At 35.4% G+C, this 16048-nt stretch overlaps 1 protein-coding gene across 4 annotated transcripts in view; it reads right to left on the bottom strand.

Annotated features, from left to right (window-relative positions):
* Nucleotides 1-16048, bottom strand: part of USP33 (ubiquitin specific peptidase 33) — a 35582-nt gene that overhangs the window by 13656 nt on the left and 5878 nt on the right. For 2 of the 4 annotated variants that reach the window (XM_042819593.1, XM_042819594.1), the window contains exons 4-15: nucleotides 14813-14875; nucleotides 12022-12171; nucleotides 10751-10850; nucleotides 8672-8741; nucleotides 6773-6886; nucleotides 6099-6177; nucleotides 3836-4256; nucleotides 3286-3426; nucleotides 2485-2597; nucleotides 1084-1256; nucleotides 878-981; nucleotides 297-330 (exon numbers count right to left, since the gene is read on the bottom strand). In XM_042819593.1, coding sequence (XP_042675527.1) covers nucleotides 297-330; nucleotides 878-981; nucleotides 1084-1256; nucleotides 2485-2597; nucleotides 3286-3426; nucleotides 3836-4256; nucleotides 6099-6177; nucleotides 6773-6886; nucleotides 8672-8741; nucleotides 10751-10850; nucleotides 12022-12171; nucleotides 14813-14875 — 1562 coding nt within the window. The remainder of the gene's footprint in view (nucleotides 1-296; nucleotides 331-877; nucleotides 982-1083; nucleotides 1257-2484; nucleotides 2598-3285; nucleotides 3427-3835; nucleotides 4257-6098; nucleotides 6178-6772; nucleotides 6887-8671; nucleotides 8742-10750; nucleotides 10851-12021; nucleotides 12172-14812; nucleotides 14876-16048) is intronic. The other 2 variants (XM_042819595.1, XM_042819596.1) reach the window with 2 other exon arrangements.

Genomic DNA, 16048 nt, shown 5'->3' with positions numbered 1-16048 from the left:
AAAAAAAAAAAAAAAAAAAAAAAAAAAAAAAAAAAAAAATCAGACTGGTCATTAGATTGGTCTAGAATCATAACAAAGAAAAATGAATTTACCACACTGGTTTGCAACATAGTACAGTGAATTGTTGCTTCCCAGCTACAGCACCCCTTGTAGTACTAAACTTCTGGCAGAACAAAATAATATAAAAAGATAAGAAGTGCTGTAACATAACCAAAGAAAATAAATTTCTTTTGATTAACAAAAGCAATAAAGCACTCAAATTAAAACAAGTTAAACAGAGATAAAAGCTAGCTTACTTTTTACACCTTCCACAGCTGTACATGTTATCACCTGCAAACATCAGATAGTAGAAAAACAGCCATTACTCTCTAGATCCAAATGTCTATCTCTCAAGTGCAAACATCAGACATATAAAAGCTTCAAGAGAATTTGTCTTTACTGCTGTAAGAGTGTTGACACATCAATTAAATAGAAAGGTTCTACATTTTATGCTTTTAACTATAAAGCAACACAGCATACACTGTCTGAAGAGATGATGCTGTATTATTTAAAAGGAAAAGAATTTGCCCAGACCAAACTACGGTTATAAGAATGACAACATAGTGTTTTTTGAAATACTGACAAACTTTCAGTTGCTATCATTTAATCATAGCAAATTGAGATTCACTTGACATTTCTAAAGCAGCCTTTAAGCTCCTGCCTAAATATTCCAATGACTGAGAAGCTTACCTTGACCGCATCAGAGAAAGGCATGACTTCATTAGAGTTTAATAGGTAGCCTTTGCTTAATTTGATAAAGCAAAGAACATACAAATCTTTTTTATTTTAAATCACGACTGGAGAGAAAAGCAGCATGTTCATGTAATTAACCTCTTACCCTTCAGCTCATCTCTGGCGAAAAAGGCAGCAAGACAATCTTGTAAGGTTACAACTGGACCCCAAAACCAGCTAGGAACACATGAGACAACAAACCTGAAACATCATTGACAGAAAAGAAAGAAAACCAACAAATGTTCTGCTGGAAGAGCAGAAACAGGGATTTCAAAATAAATAAATAAATAAAACAAGGTAAAAATCATTTACCTTTTGAAATACTCCATAAAAAAAGCTATCCAGCCCTGGGGGGCATACGCTTCTCCACACGACCCTGTTTTGACTAGAGATGTCTGATGACTTGCAGAATGGAGTTTAGCAAGATCCTCCTTACCTGGAATTGGCAAGGACAGATCCTGAAAAGTCTCCAAAGTTACAGACAACTAAAGGAAAAAACAAATGGAATAAAACAGAGTTAAGATTTAACAGAAACAGCAATTACATTCCGTAAAGATTATCAGTAACTAAATCATTGTATAGACGCAGATTACACTTGGTGGCAAGTTAACCACTTAGAGGAGTTCATTTAAAAAAAAAAAAAGTAGAAAAATAGCATTCTGGATTTAACAAGTATAAGGTCACAGAGTAAAAGCACCAGCTATACACAAACAATACTTTGTTGTCGAATTTGCTCAACCCAAAGTCTTGGTATTATTAGTTCAAAAACAAGGGGAGTCTTAAGGATATGAAGCTGCATTAGTGAGGATTAAACAAAACATTCATAGAATATCCTGAGCTGGAATGGAACCACAAGGATCAGAATCCAACTTGTAGCTACATACAGGACCACCAAAAATCTAAAAAATCATATTTCTGAGAGTATTGCCCAAATGATTCTTGACCACTAGCAGCTGCTTGGTGCTGCCATCATGGCCCTGGGGATCCTGTTCCAGCATTTGAGAAACTTGTCCTCAGTGCAAAGATTTGGAAATCCACTACTACTTTGCTACTACTTTGAAACTAAATGAGCCCACTATACTTAAGGTAATGATTTTTTTTAATAATTATTTTTAAGTGATCATCTGTGGTGTTCCAAATAATTTTATAAGCAAATAATGCAAGAAAATCAGCTGTTCTAATACACATCTGCAGTAGAAGACAACTGCAGAAAGCAGTTAGTGACCCATGTTACATGTAAATGTCTTTGATTTCACCACAGACAAATTTTTTCAGCCTCAATCTGTCAGTAAGACTTAAAGCAACATGACTGAACTACTGCCTTCTACTTTTATTTTTACCATGATGTGCTTGTGAAGTTACCACAACAGCAAGTATGACTATTAGCATATGCAGAACTTAATTGGGAACAAATCATATCTAAACAAAGTTGTTAAAGTTTTCCTTTCATCTTTGCTGTAAACCAATTCTCAGAATGTTATTATTTCGCCCTGAGTAAGTTTCCAGTTCAATGGAAGAGAGTTTAACAAAAGGTCCTCGTGGTAGCAGCTATTAGTATTCGAGTAAACAAGCATGAACAGCTTTATCCTCTGAGGAATGTCTGCCACAAGAGAACAGTTACCAGAAAACAACTGCATCTGTAAAGTCATAGCTGTGTGCATTGAAAACAAAACAAAAAACATTAAAGAAATTCCCCCTGCCCTTCTTACTCACCCGATCACAAGTCAAGCACTGTACTGAACTTATTATAGTCCCATCAAATATATCAGAAATAACACTCCTGTACTTCTTGCACTTCTTCCTCTTTGGTGATGATACAGTTGAGACTGTAGAAGAACAGAAATAAAATAAGGAAATTAATACAAGACCACTGAATCTACTTTCCTCCAACTTTGAACAACATAATCAAAAGCAACATCCATTTAGGATTAGACTATGGGCAAAAGCCCCATTTCTATTGACTAAATGCTAAATACTAAATAAATAAGTACTAAATACTAGTACTACTTTTGTGTACTAAAATACACAACCAGATTACTGTTACTATCTGACAATCCACATAGGTTTCTTCAAGCAGTTAGAATCACTGAATGGTTTGTGTTGGAAAGCAAGTCAAAGATCACAAGCTTCAATGCCTCTGCCAGAGGCAGGAACACCTCTCACTGGACCAGTTTGCCCAAAGCCCCACCCAACCTTACCTTGAACACTTCCAGGGATGTGGCAGCAACAGCTTCTCTGGGTAGCCTGTGACAGTGCCTCACCATAAAGTTTCCACCAATATCTAAATCTCCGTATCTCCACACAGCTAACACAGTTTAAGCTTTTCATCCTCACCATGCCACTACAATCCCCAAGAAAGATCCCTCTCTAGCTTTCTCGTAGCCCTCCTTTAGGTACTTGAATGCCACTATAAGATTTCAACAGGGCCCAACAACCCCAACTCTCTCAGCCTCTTTGCACAGACCTCCAGACCTCTGAGGTCTCTGGGGAAAAAAAAAAAAAAAGGGCTTTTACCTTTTTTGTGGATTGGTGTCGATGAAGAGCATGATGTGCATGATTTTGGAGGGCTGCTTGAGAGGCGTGTGTTCATCCCTTCATTTGGTGACAGGGTTTGGGCTCCAGATACATCATTCATATGGACATCGTTGATGTACTCTGCAATTCAGATTTGCACTATTTCATAAATTCTAGCAAAAGAAGTCACTGCAGAATGAACTCACACAATAAATATGTAATTTATTTAACCACACTGTCAGGTCATAGGACATTTAGGAATGAAACAATTTCAATTCATACATCTTGAAGTCAAAACAAAAAAAAAAAAACCCTCCACTCTGAATTATCTGAGATCTTATCCAGTACAAATCTTTAGCTTTCCAGGGTAATTCAAATTGAATTCAGGATATGTATAGTGAAAAAAAATAAATTAAGAAAGTGCACTGCTTACAAACAAATCCAGCCAGCTTACTTGACCTATGTTTCTCTACCATACTCTCCAATTCTCTTCTACTTGTGCAGGTATTCCAGCTAAGAATTTGACTATTACACATTAGTAGTGCATTACCTGATAATCTGCTGTGTATCTGGACTTTGACAGTTCCTTGATTATTTAAAAATTCATTTGCTTCTAAAGTACTGTTTGTATCTTTTTCCAAATCTTCCATAGAATTTTCTCTGTTAAGTTTGTTGCTTGACATTTTTTCTTTCTGCCAGTCTTTGGATGTAATCGAGTTGTTCTCATCATCCTGAATTAACATGGCTGTCTCTGCAGGATCCTCCAAGACAGGTTTGAAAACAGCATCATTTTCTATTTTATCACAGGTACCACAGGATTCACACGGCTGAAAGCCTACATCTGACTGGCTCTTGTCTACTTCCATACTCTCCTCAACACTCGTAGTCTGTACATCTTCCACTTCCACAATGGGTTCTTTAAGTTCTTCATGAAGCAAATCCATTAGGCAACGCAAAAATTCTTGTGCATCCTAGGATTTTAAACAAGTTTTACAATATTATTCCATTATATTTGAAAAATATTTATGTTGAATCATAAAAGGATACTGATTAACAAGAACAAAACTGACTGCTGGCCTAAAAAAAATTAAAAGAATAAGGTAAACTCCTTTGGAGTTCTAGCATTCAAAATAAATTTCATTTCCATACCACATATTTGCTTCCTGTATTCATTTCTTGCACATCATAAGGACTCTCATCATACAAATTGCCTCCAAAACACTCCAATTGAAAGGAAAACTTATTTCAACAACTTTTAACAAAAGTATTTTCATAGTTTTTATGTACAATTAATATAATTCAAGTAAATACCAACAGTATGGTCAGGTTCCAGTTGTACTGGTAATGGAATGTTTTAGGATAGTTTTTTTATGCTGTGACTTCAGCAAAGTAATTAGTGCCTTGCTTTCACTGGGCAAGGAAGCATTTTATTAAAAGTTTTACGATCTGCTTAGCACATCTTTCCAATTTCATCAAACTGTCAGTAAGAGCTTAATTTTTCTTCTCAAGCCTAGGCAGGATTCCTCAAGAACCATCACTGTTTCCACAAAGAGTTGGCAAGTATTACCACAAGCCTAATTCATGTTTGGAAATGCTACTTTAAAAACCACTAAATCTCAAAATCCTGTGCAATAGCTTGGTTCCTGACAGTAAAGAATATCTAATAAAAGTAACCACAGGAGAAAACTTCTTTTTCCTGGAACTACAGCTGCCTGCGTTTTCCCTGTTGTATTTCATAATAATCATTTTCATAACAATCATCATTGCCACCAGAGCAATTAGTTATTAAGCTCACAGCTGCTGACCAGAAAACATTCTTTCACTGATTTCTGGTATAAAACACATTTTATTACTTTCTTAAAAATTACAGCATTAGGTATTTTTTCCCACTACCTAAAAAAACCCACCTAAATTAAATTAAAAAAAAAAAAAAAAAATAAAATAAAATCAATGCTTACTTGCTGGAAATCCTTTTCCAAGAAAACAAGAATCAAAACATTAAATGCAGATTAACTGATGACCATTCTCCCTTTAGCAAAAAAATCACTGTTTATTGAACTTGTGAGGATGACCAGTAGAAGAGTGCTGGTCAGTTAAGACTGATCTAGCTTTAATTGCTGCCATGAAACCTACTAAAGTAAAGTTGTAATGCAATCCAGGCAGAACCTAAAAATCTCTCTTTAAGTGCTGCTACCCACATGAAAAGATTCTCCTCAGCATTCAAAGCTGCAAGAATTAAGTTTCCCTGTAGATTCCTTTATGTCAGTTACCAAGACTGATTTTCTACTTTTCCAGGAATTCTTAAAAAATAAAGTATATAAATTAAAAAACACTGATGTTACTTTTTAAACATTTTCTTTAAAACTCCACACAGCATTTGGATATCAAAATACGTTCTAATCCTCTCACCAATACAATACATGATAATTGAAATAGCAAATCTCCTTTGAGTAATAATGTTTTTAATAAAGTACTACAGACAGTATCAATGAAGCAAGATACTATCTGAAGGATCAACTGAAGAATGCCTTTTATTATAAAACAATCCATGCCTGTTAAATAGGTTACCAACTTGCAGTTCCCACAAGGCTACTTGTAAAATACACTGTATTTTTTTAAATTACTGTATTTTTTTTAAATTATTAAATGAAAATTCAAATTAAGAAAATATAACTTGTAGGTGAATTAATATATAGTTTGAATTTGCTTTAAAAAGATATGTATATAAAAAGCATGGTATTTCAAGCTTTAAATTAAAGTATAAAAGACAATTTTACAGCTTCAGTGACATAAAACACGTAAGAAAGTTTTACCTGTTGAGAGTAGCCTCGAAAAGTTGGATTAACACTTTTAATTCCTTGAAATAAACCAGTTGGAACAACAGATCCAGGCCTAAAAAGAAAGTTTAAATTCCATAAATACCCATTTTTTAAAGCCTGCATTCAGGCAGAATTTTCCAAATTTACTGGGATAATAACTTAATAGCAGGCCTTTTATACTACATTTCTTATAAGAGAATCAGATGTTGGATCACACATAGTCTTGACACTATGGACAATTATTTCTTTAACATTCTATGCATACCTGTATTTCCTTAGATGAAGATAACAGAAATTACCACATAAGGAGTTCAAAGCAATTGATATTTGATACAGATTTAAGAACAGAGAAATAATAAATTTCTTAGATGCATTTCAGACAGATGTAAACTATTATTAAAAGTTCAATGCCACTTTTTCATAGAGCTTATTGCTTTTTTCTTGTCATGCCTTCCTCACTGCAAATTACGTCAATTTTTATCCTGTCATTGGTAGATATTGATAACTGCCTGTAAGAATGGTGGAAATCATGCAAGATAGAGTTCCTTACTTAAGGAGAGTAATTCTGTGATATCTACAAAATAAAAGTTAGACACGTAGGACAGATTAATCCACCCTTTACGACTCCAGAATTTATTTATAATCATTTTATCAAAGTGTTGCAATACCTGTTTTTGTGCCAGAGTTCTGTCATCAGCTTGAGGTAACTTTTACAAATTGCTGGTTTTTTATCTGTTCGGGCTAAGCCTCCACAGTCAAGAAAGAAATGTGTCAAAGGTGGACTGATTTAAAAAGATAAGAAAAAGATTTTTTTAGCGTTGCATTAAAATAGAAGAGTAAATCCACATTTCATAAAAGACTATTAAAAGAAGAGCAATATTACTATGTAATTGAACAATTCAATACCCTACATTCTTAAATGCTTCAGCAAAACATTTCCTAATAGCACAACTTCAGAAATACGGCAACACTGCCCTCCCAGTGCATTCTGACATTTATTGAAGAGCCAGAATTCACCATCAAGATTCAAATACAAGGCAACATTTGCTAGCAATGACAAATACATATGTACCACTACTACAATAGTTACAGAATAGCTTGGGCTGGAAAGGATTTTAGTGATCATCCAGATCAAACATCCTCCTTATCTGGGCAACCTCTTCCAGTGCCTCACCATCCTCTGAGTAAAGAATTTCCTTCTAAAATCTGACTTAAGGCTCCCCTCTTCTAGTTTAAAACCATTCCCTTATCCCCTTAACCTATCATTATTATCCCCTCATAAAGAGTCTCCTTCAATCTTTCCTGTAGGAATCCCTGAAGTAATGCAAAAGCTGCTATAACATCTCCTCAGAGCCTCCTCTTTAGGCTGAACAATCAACTCCCCCAGCCTGTCTCCATAGGATAAGAGCTCCAGCTCTCTATCATCCTCATGGTCTCTCCCTGGACCCACTGAAAAAGTTTCACATCCTTCTCAAGCTGGGGGCCCCAGAGCTGAATGCAATACTCCAGGTGGAGTCTCAGGAGAGAAGCACACAGGGGGACAATCATCTCCCTTGACCTGCTGGCTGCAGTTCTGGGCTGCAAGTACACATCACCAGCTTACATTCAGTTTTTTTGTCCACCAGTTCCGCAGACTGCATTCATGTTTGGGATTAACTCAACCCAGGTGCACAACCTTGCACTTGGCCTTAATATCTAAAGAAAGAACAATTTGTCTGTTTAATTCATGCTATGTCACTATCTCACATATTCTAACTTCTCTCCCTCCACCCCTTTTGGATGTCTCTCACACAGATTGGACCTATTTTTAGCCAACTAAGCAGACACTGCTGTGTATATAACTTTGCTATTTTTGAAAAGAATAATTTCCTCATGATTAGATGCCTTGTCTGCTCTTAACCTCCTAGGAAGATTTCCCTTTGTTCTCCTCTCCCTGACAGAGCTTCTCACTAAGCTCCAGTTAACCCTGTGACCTATGTTGGCAGCCAACAGCAGATGCACACAGAAAGGATGATACAAGCTTAAGTACTGAGCTAGCTTAACCATTCCTAGTGCAAGAAACTTCAGAGTTAAAGTTTCTTCTCAGTTTTCGTAGATTTCTGTTGTCAACTGGTACCCCTTTGGAATGAGAAGATATTGTATTCCAGCCATTTCTACAATGATTTAGAATAGAATGTTACATATATTCTTTGTAAGGACAAAATTTGGACCAATTGATCTTAGCATTTCTTTTTTCAATTTGGGATCACTCATGTGTTTCATCTGATTTCTTCCGTAGGAAAAAAAAAAAAAAAGAATACGTTTCATCACATTTTTCTTCTGATTTCTAGAACCACAAATTTTTATTTAGGATACTTACGAATTAGAATCAAACAAGTAAAAAACAGACTAGTTCATATATCACAATATATTTTTCTACCAATGACACAACTGCTTGCAGCATGCAAGAGTGAGAATTAACAAATACACGTTTTCTTCTACAATAGTCTAACCCGTCAAAATACTTCAACTTGAGAAAATATGTGTACAAGCAAACAGAAAATCTCATTTACAACCATGCTGCTTACCAGTTGGAAAGAGCCTGTAAAGCTGCATTCATGTAACAAGTGTTACCAATATTTTTTAATCCTGTTAGACCTGAAAAAAAAAAATATTCAGCAAGTCTGCTAATCTAAGGCATGCTAAGAAAAACATCTCATAGTAAATATGTAATAATCAAAATGCTTGTGTCACAGTTAAAAAGCCCATCATAATGCAGAGTTTTAACTAAAAGAAACACAGTGTCTAGATTACTATATAGAAAAAGTAATTAGCATTTTGGTATTGGGTAAAACACTTCAGAAAAGCAGATCATGTTTATCTTAATTATTCCTGTTTCATGACAGTTGCAGAGTGTCATTTTAAAATGCAGTTGTCAAACATTTATACTTGGTAGAACTTAAATGATTTACACATTGAGTTAAATCGTTTCTATGCTGCGTTCAAAATAGTTAATCATACTACCAATACAACCAAAATGAAGATTTAACTCTTTTGTCAAGTTTATGTTAGCATTTAAATATGATAGTAAACACTCAAAACGTACTTGCCATGTGACTACTCATTACCAGAGCCATAATTAAATTAGAACCAGTCTTTTTCTCTGCCAATTACATACCTTTATTGTTATACACAGACTGCTCAATTTAGATTACCACAAAGAATTTATTTCCAAGCCCAGTTTGTTTACTTTCTTGACTGATATCCACATACAGTTTTCCCACACACATAAAAGCTACAACTAACATATTCTTTCAGTGATTGAGGAAGCAAACAAAAATGGTCTCTAATTTGAGGAGAGGCTATTCAAAGAAGTCATAATGATCATACAATCTCAATTCAGGGAAAAATTCATCTGAACCACTTGCTATTCAGAGCTACTGAAGCATTAAATTAATAAACTAATTCACCTCAAAATAAATTTGCTGTTGTGTGGGAAAATAACAACACCAGCACAGAACCAGTAAGACAGATAAACTTACATTTAGCAAACAACATCACTGATTCTAACAGAATCCTTTAAATATAAGGCTAACCTTCATCTGGTACATATCAGAAAAGTGAAACTTAAGATGGAATTATGTATATTAGAAAATTTAACTGAAAAGTAAACTTTTTTTTTTTCCATTAAAGGGATTTTCTCACTAAGCTGTAAAAGGTTTCTGTCTGCGTGAGTAGAAATACAGTCCTGTGTCCCACATCTCAGCCTGCACACTCTTAGTCCCTTCCAAGTCTCACTACAGAAAGGACAGTCATTCTTACTTAAATGTGAAAGTAATAAAAGAATAAGAAAAAAAATAAGAAATTCAACTATGGCTGTTGAAATATCTGCAGCTATTTCAAAGAAATAAGACAACAGTCTAAAAAAGTTTTCCAGCCTGCAATGTTAAAAGTGAAGTTTTTGAAGAGATTTCTTTCCTCATGCTGAAATATTTCAATGCTTATTTCATCAAAAACATACAGAATGAATTTTTAGTTTTTTTCTTCAAATTTGAGGTGTATGGATGTAATCACATCAATGTTACTGGGATGTATAGCACAATTCTATTTGTACATTACTTCCATACAATTTACGTTCCCAGAAATACTCATAGGATAATAAAAAACTCATATATACACATTGGCAGGAAAAAAAATAACTAGGAATAAAACACATGGTTTAATGAGTTTATGGCAGATGGCAAATTAATGGGGTGGTGCCATATCCATAAAGACCATGCCAGACAACACAAGGGGCAAAGTAGGCTGGCTTTACGGTCAATGCCAGCACACTTGTTGGAGAGAACATCAATAGCAGATGAGTAAAAGAGAAATAAGATCCATATATCAGAATAACTCTTACTGTCACTGAAGAAAAACAAACTACCTTAACACAGGCATTAGATTCTCAAAAGTGACACCTTAGAAGTCTACTGGTCAGGTATTACTAAGAAAATGACAGTTAAAATACTTTCTAACAAATACACATATCCTTTGTGATACCAGTTCAGTGTAATGAAACAATTCCAGTTAGAACAGAACTAACATATAACTGGAGAACAGACTTGGAGATGGACTTGGACACATGCAATAAAGACCAATAAAGTGTTGGATTTTACTTTCATTACCTCTAGTCTTTAACTCATCCTCTTCCACTTCTATATCAAGGTCATCAAATACTGCTGATAATGGAATCTTCAGTGTGGGAATACTGGGTATTTTAAAATCCTTATAAGGAGAAAAAGAAAAACGTATATGTGTTTGTATTTATCCTTCCCTGTTAACTTTGTCAATTAGTAACTAAAATGACTTGAATGAATTTCAAAATCTTACTGTCCATGAAGTGAGCATACCAGGATTTCACAATTAATAGATTTTACCACGAAATAATTCATCTTTATTTTCATATTAGTAGCTATAGTATTGCATGATTTGGGACAATAGCTGAAGGATTGAAACAAAGCTAGTCGTAGTGTTTTCTTTCCTTGACAGAAGTTATCACATCAAGGCCACAGTTTGTGGTTTTGATATACCACCAGATGGTTCACTACATTTAAGAAAGACAAACTGCTAGAAACAAAAACATACAAATGCAGAAAGAGATTATTAGGCAAACAATTACTGCCTGACAGGCTCTTTTTAAGAGCACATAAAAATTCTACACACAGTGTGAGATAGACTCCTGCTGATTTCACTGTACACCATACCTATTTCTTTGGCAGACTAAACCAGGTTAAGTGTCACAGTGCAGAAGTTCAGATGTCTAGACTTTGCTTTATAGCAAGCCACTATTCTAGAAATTCTATTAGCAGATGTTACAAAAAAATCCAATGGTATGACTCCTATTCAGACGCTGGCATGTACATGAAAAAACTACTCATCTTTCTGTCCCACTTCTATCTTCAATAGTAAAACACTCCACACAACTTACATATCATCTTTCCCAATACTCTATTCCCCAAACAAGATATTTTTAGAAACACAGCACTTTTATCAGTATTAACCAAGCTACTCATCAGTTTTACGTAAGCACATTAAACACAATAAAGAAATAACGTCCATTTTCCTGACATATGCTGAACAACTACGTTTAAAAGAGATGAAAGAATTGTACCCTTAAATTTAACCCCTTAACTTTTTCTGTACCTTAAGAGTTTTTTTACTGATTATTAATCAATTAGGCTATAAGATGAAAACAGCATTCTTAGGAAGCACAGATTACAGAGTCTGAACATATAAGGTTGGCATTGTCTCTTCAGAAGAATTTTATAAGAACAGAGAGAAATGAGCAGCAAGTATTCTCACAAGAATTAAGAAAAACCAGTTTCACAAGAGAAGTCACAAAGTTTATTGCAAAGCTACAGCTGTCCATTTCACTGGGTTAAAAAAAAAAAAATACCTGCACACTATTTTCTTGTGTTTGAGTCAATCTTGCATTCGGCAATGGAGAATGAGATCCTAATTTTCTATCCAGGAACACTTCCTTACTACAGGCATAACACCAAACACGGAGCGTAGTAAGGTTGACAGTAAGACAGTGTTTTGTCTCCTAAAACACACAAAAAAACAAGATTCACAGATTTAGCATAATTAAATAACAGAAGTATTAAAACACTGGATCTTTCAATAATGAAGTGTGCATGTTAAGATACTTAATATTTATAGCAACTCAGTTAGTACAATTTTAGAACACGCTGCAACACATTATTAGCATAAGCCGCTCAAAGTAGAAACAACATACAATCAGTCTCCAAGCCACTATCACACGTGTGTGATATGCTTCTGTGTAATTATAAAAGCAAGAAAAATGACTGTAGTCAGAAGAATTACACTTTGCAATAAACTCATTTTTCAAGTATGTCTGCTATTGATCATAACAGCAGTCTCCTTCTCCCACACAGTAAGGATGGTTTTTTATTCTACTGATTTGCTGTATAAAGTTCAGGCCACTGGTCACTTAACAAGCAATTAGAAGAATAATACAAGATTTTTAGTCCACTTACAATAAGAGCTGCTCTTATCAAAATAAACACTAATTCTAGACTCAATTACTTCTTCATATGACAGCTTCACATTATGGACACACAAAATTTTGATGGAGAGTATTTTCACTGTTGTAACTTCCACCTTTCTTTCGTGAACTTCTTTTCTTACTGTAAGATCACACACAACTGCTGTTAAACTCCAAAGATTTTCACCACCCTTCAGTGTGTATGGCAACACTGACCACCTTTAGAGATGAGAGTTTTTCTACAAATTAGGAAAATTTGTAGCTGCACACAGCTGCAAGGATGCCTGACTTCCAAGTTCCCTTTCTTAATATGGTCTTGTAAAGTAATGACGTTTCTTAATACTAAATGTGGACTGTAGTTTCATTAAGCAGTCCTCCAATTGCAATAAGTGACTTCTTTATATGACTTTATATAAAGGCTTTAGAATTATGATTCAGCTTAAAAAGCTTGTTAAAGAGGTATGTCTACAAAGAAGTATACCTACATACACTTGTATGTAGATAATATAAATTCAATACTGATGTCTATAGACATGCAGTAGACTCTGCATCAGAAAAAAAAGAGTCTGAAGTGGGAGTAAAATGTAATCAAAACATACTTTTAGAAGCATGCCATTTGTTCACTAATATTCATCAGTTGTAGAGTTCGGGAATGTTTTTGTTTGCTTGTTTTCTTCCTCAGTATTACTAAAAACCAGAAATTTCATAGTGTGCAGCCCTCAATTTATTTTCTGCAACAGATGAGTTGTAAATTGGTGGCAAGAATTTCATTTAATCAGAAAGCCAGTGAGTAGGATATGTTAATAAACAACATATTCATAGAATGGCTTAGGTTGGAGGGGACCTTAAAGGTCATCTAGTTCCAGCCTCCCTACCATGGCAAGGTTGGTAACCACTCCCATCCAACCTCGCCTTGAATGCCTCCAGAGGTGGGCATCCACAACCTTTATAGGCAAACTGTTTCACTGCCTTATCACCCTCTGAGTAAAAAATTTCTAACATCTAACCTAAATCTCCCCTCTTTTAGTTTAAAGCTATTCCCCCTTACCCTATCAGTCTAATCATGTAACAAGCTCCCTTCAAGTACTGGAAGGCTGCAACGAGGTCTCCCTGGAGCCTTCTCCAAGCTAAACAAGTCAAACTCCTTCAATCTTCCTTCACAAGAGAGCTGCTCCATGGCTCTCCTGTGGATCCGCTCCAACAGTTCCATATCCCTCCTGTGCTACGGGCCCCAGGCCGAGACACAGTACTCCAGATGGGGCTCACAAGGGCAGAGCACAGGGGGACAAACACCTCTCACCCTGCTGGCCGCCCCTCTGTTGATGCAGCCCAGGGTACAGCTGGCCTTCCGGGCTGCAGGAGCACAATGCTGACTCACATCCAGCTTTTCATCTATCAGGATCCCCAAATCCTTCTCCTCTTTGTTAAGAAAAAGTGATGTAGCTTATTTGCTTCATTTTGGCAAAGGCTCCAGTCACACATTACGTGCACTGAAGAAACCACAATTTTAAGATCCAAACAGATGCACTCAAGCTGGTCAGCCCAGCCAGAACTCAGCATGCTGGCAAACACACAGCACACACACCATTGCTCCTACCAACCTGGATCTAAAATCAAAATCTAGCAGGAGAGGACGTGTTCAGCTTGATTTACAGAGTTTTTATCTGAAGCCACTATAACAGGGACCATAACACACAAACAAAGCACCAGTCTCATGAATTAAGAATCACTGTTTTTAACATCTGTTTTATTCTATCTTTGTTAATACAACTTCCCTCCTCTCATTCATCAAGCAACCATAATCCCATGATGGCAGATGAAAGCACAGCATAAAACTTGAAGTACTCAAGAAGATTTTTGTCTACAGATCTTGAAAATTGTCACTGTTTATGTGGGTGGGGTTCTTTTTTGTGTTTCTTTTACTATTCCCTTCAATATTCACCAAAGTCTTTATGGGAGCTCTAGGTTCAGAATTACATAAATGATTATGCAGCTGCACAAAGATCTTATTCACACATCCTCAAGCTAGTAAAACATGATCCTATAAGTGAAAAAAAAAAAAAAAACCAAAAAATAAAGTGTTATGCCAACATATATTATCAACTTCATTAAACAGGGTAAGAAGGTTCTGTGATTCTTCATTGCTCCAAGCTACTGCATTACTAGCAAATACACTTACCTGAGAATGGGTGGTACTGTGATCAACATGGGATTCACCACAGCCAACATATGTACATCTGTTCTGTTGAATAAGATATGAAGTATACAGAGTTAAAAAGTGGCATCAAACAGGTGCACAGAACAGGAGCACACTGCCAGTCCATTTTAAATGCACTAATATTTCAAACTTGCAGGTTCCTACAGAAACCAAGAGACATGCACAGTAAGTGTTAAAATAAATATTATCTGAAGATAAGTAAGAATGCTGCAGGATCTAACTCAACTCCTTATGCTGATGGAGAGCATTAGACAGTTAGTATTTCTGGAATTTTCATTTTTCTTTGCCATTTTGATATTTTAGTTCAAATTAAAGTCAAAATATTTTTTTACAATTCATTATTTGATAGAGACCGTGACAGAAAATATTGTTAGCTCAGTGTCAAAAACACTGATGGACTACAAACTAGAAGCATGACATATTTATATAAAAATGCCTTTATACCCTTATATAAAAGGCCTATTTGTCACAGAACTTTCTCACTACTCACTAATTCTTTACCTTTATTTAAAGGTTTCTGGCACTGTATGGCTAGGTGCTCACTACATTTTAATTAAAAGATCCAAAGCAGTTGTTAACTTCAATTGTTGAGTTTAATTTTGTTAATTGCAAAACACTTGGCTGAGTTGAATACGAAATCTCACAGTTGTCAATCTTCAAGCAGATTCCATTAATCCCTTGTTTGCATGAGTTAAGACAATTCTCTAAGAGGGTACAGCATGCTATCTGTATAGTGCTCTAAGCATGTTAATTTATGCAATCAAATTGCAGCTGGGCAGTCAAATTTCTACATTACATAATCACAGGTGTTGGTTAGGTTACAGATAGTTAACATGCTGGGATCTCACCATGTGCTCGCTGTTTTTCTATGCACAAAAGGTGAAGACAAGATGTTAATTCATCCAAGAGGAGATGTATCACAGCATGAAACTTTAAATGTACTACTGTAATCAGAAAACTCAACTGGAACTGTTGGTATGAAATTAAGTTTTTCAATAAGAGTCCAAGAGTTCTAAGTGAGAAATAAAAAACAAGCTTTAAGCTTCACAGCATTTCCCCACCTGCCAGGTTTATGCATCCCTCAACACCTCTTCCTACTTGTCTTGCTACCACCAAGAGGATTTTTATATGTAATTAAACTTCAGATCAAATAAAGAGACATTAAACGTGGCTGTTTTTCCTTCCTATCTTTTTTAT

This window comes from Centrocercus urophasianus, unplaced genomic scaffold, assembly GCF_019232065.1.
Source record: "Centrocercus urophasianus isolate 14NV4802_14NV808 unplaced genomic scaffold, USGS_Curo_1.0 seq_18, whole genome shotgun sequence".
Taxonomy (NCBI): Eukaryota; Metazoa; Chordata; class Aves; order Galliformes; family Phasianidae; genus Centrocercus; species Centrocercus urophasianus.
Note: the sequence above shows the minus strand (reverse complement) of the source record. Positions and strands in the feature narration are given on the sequence as shown.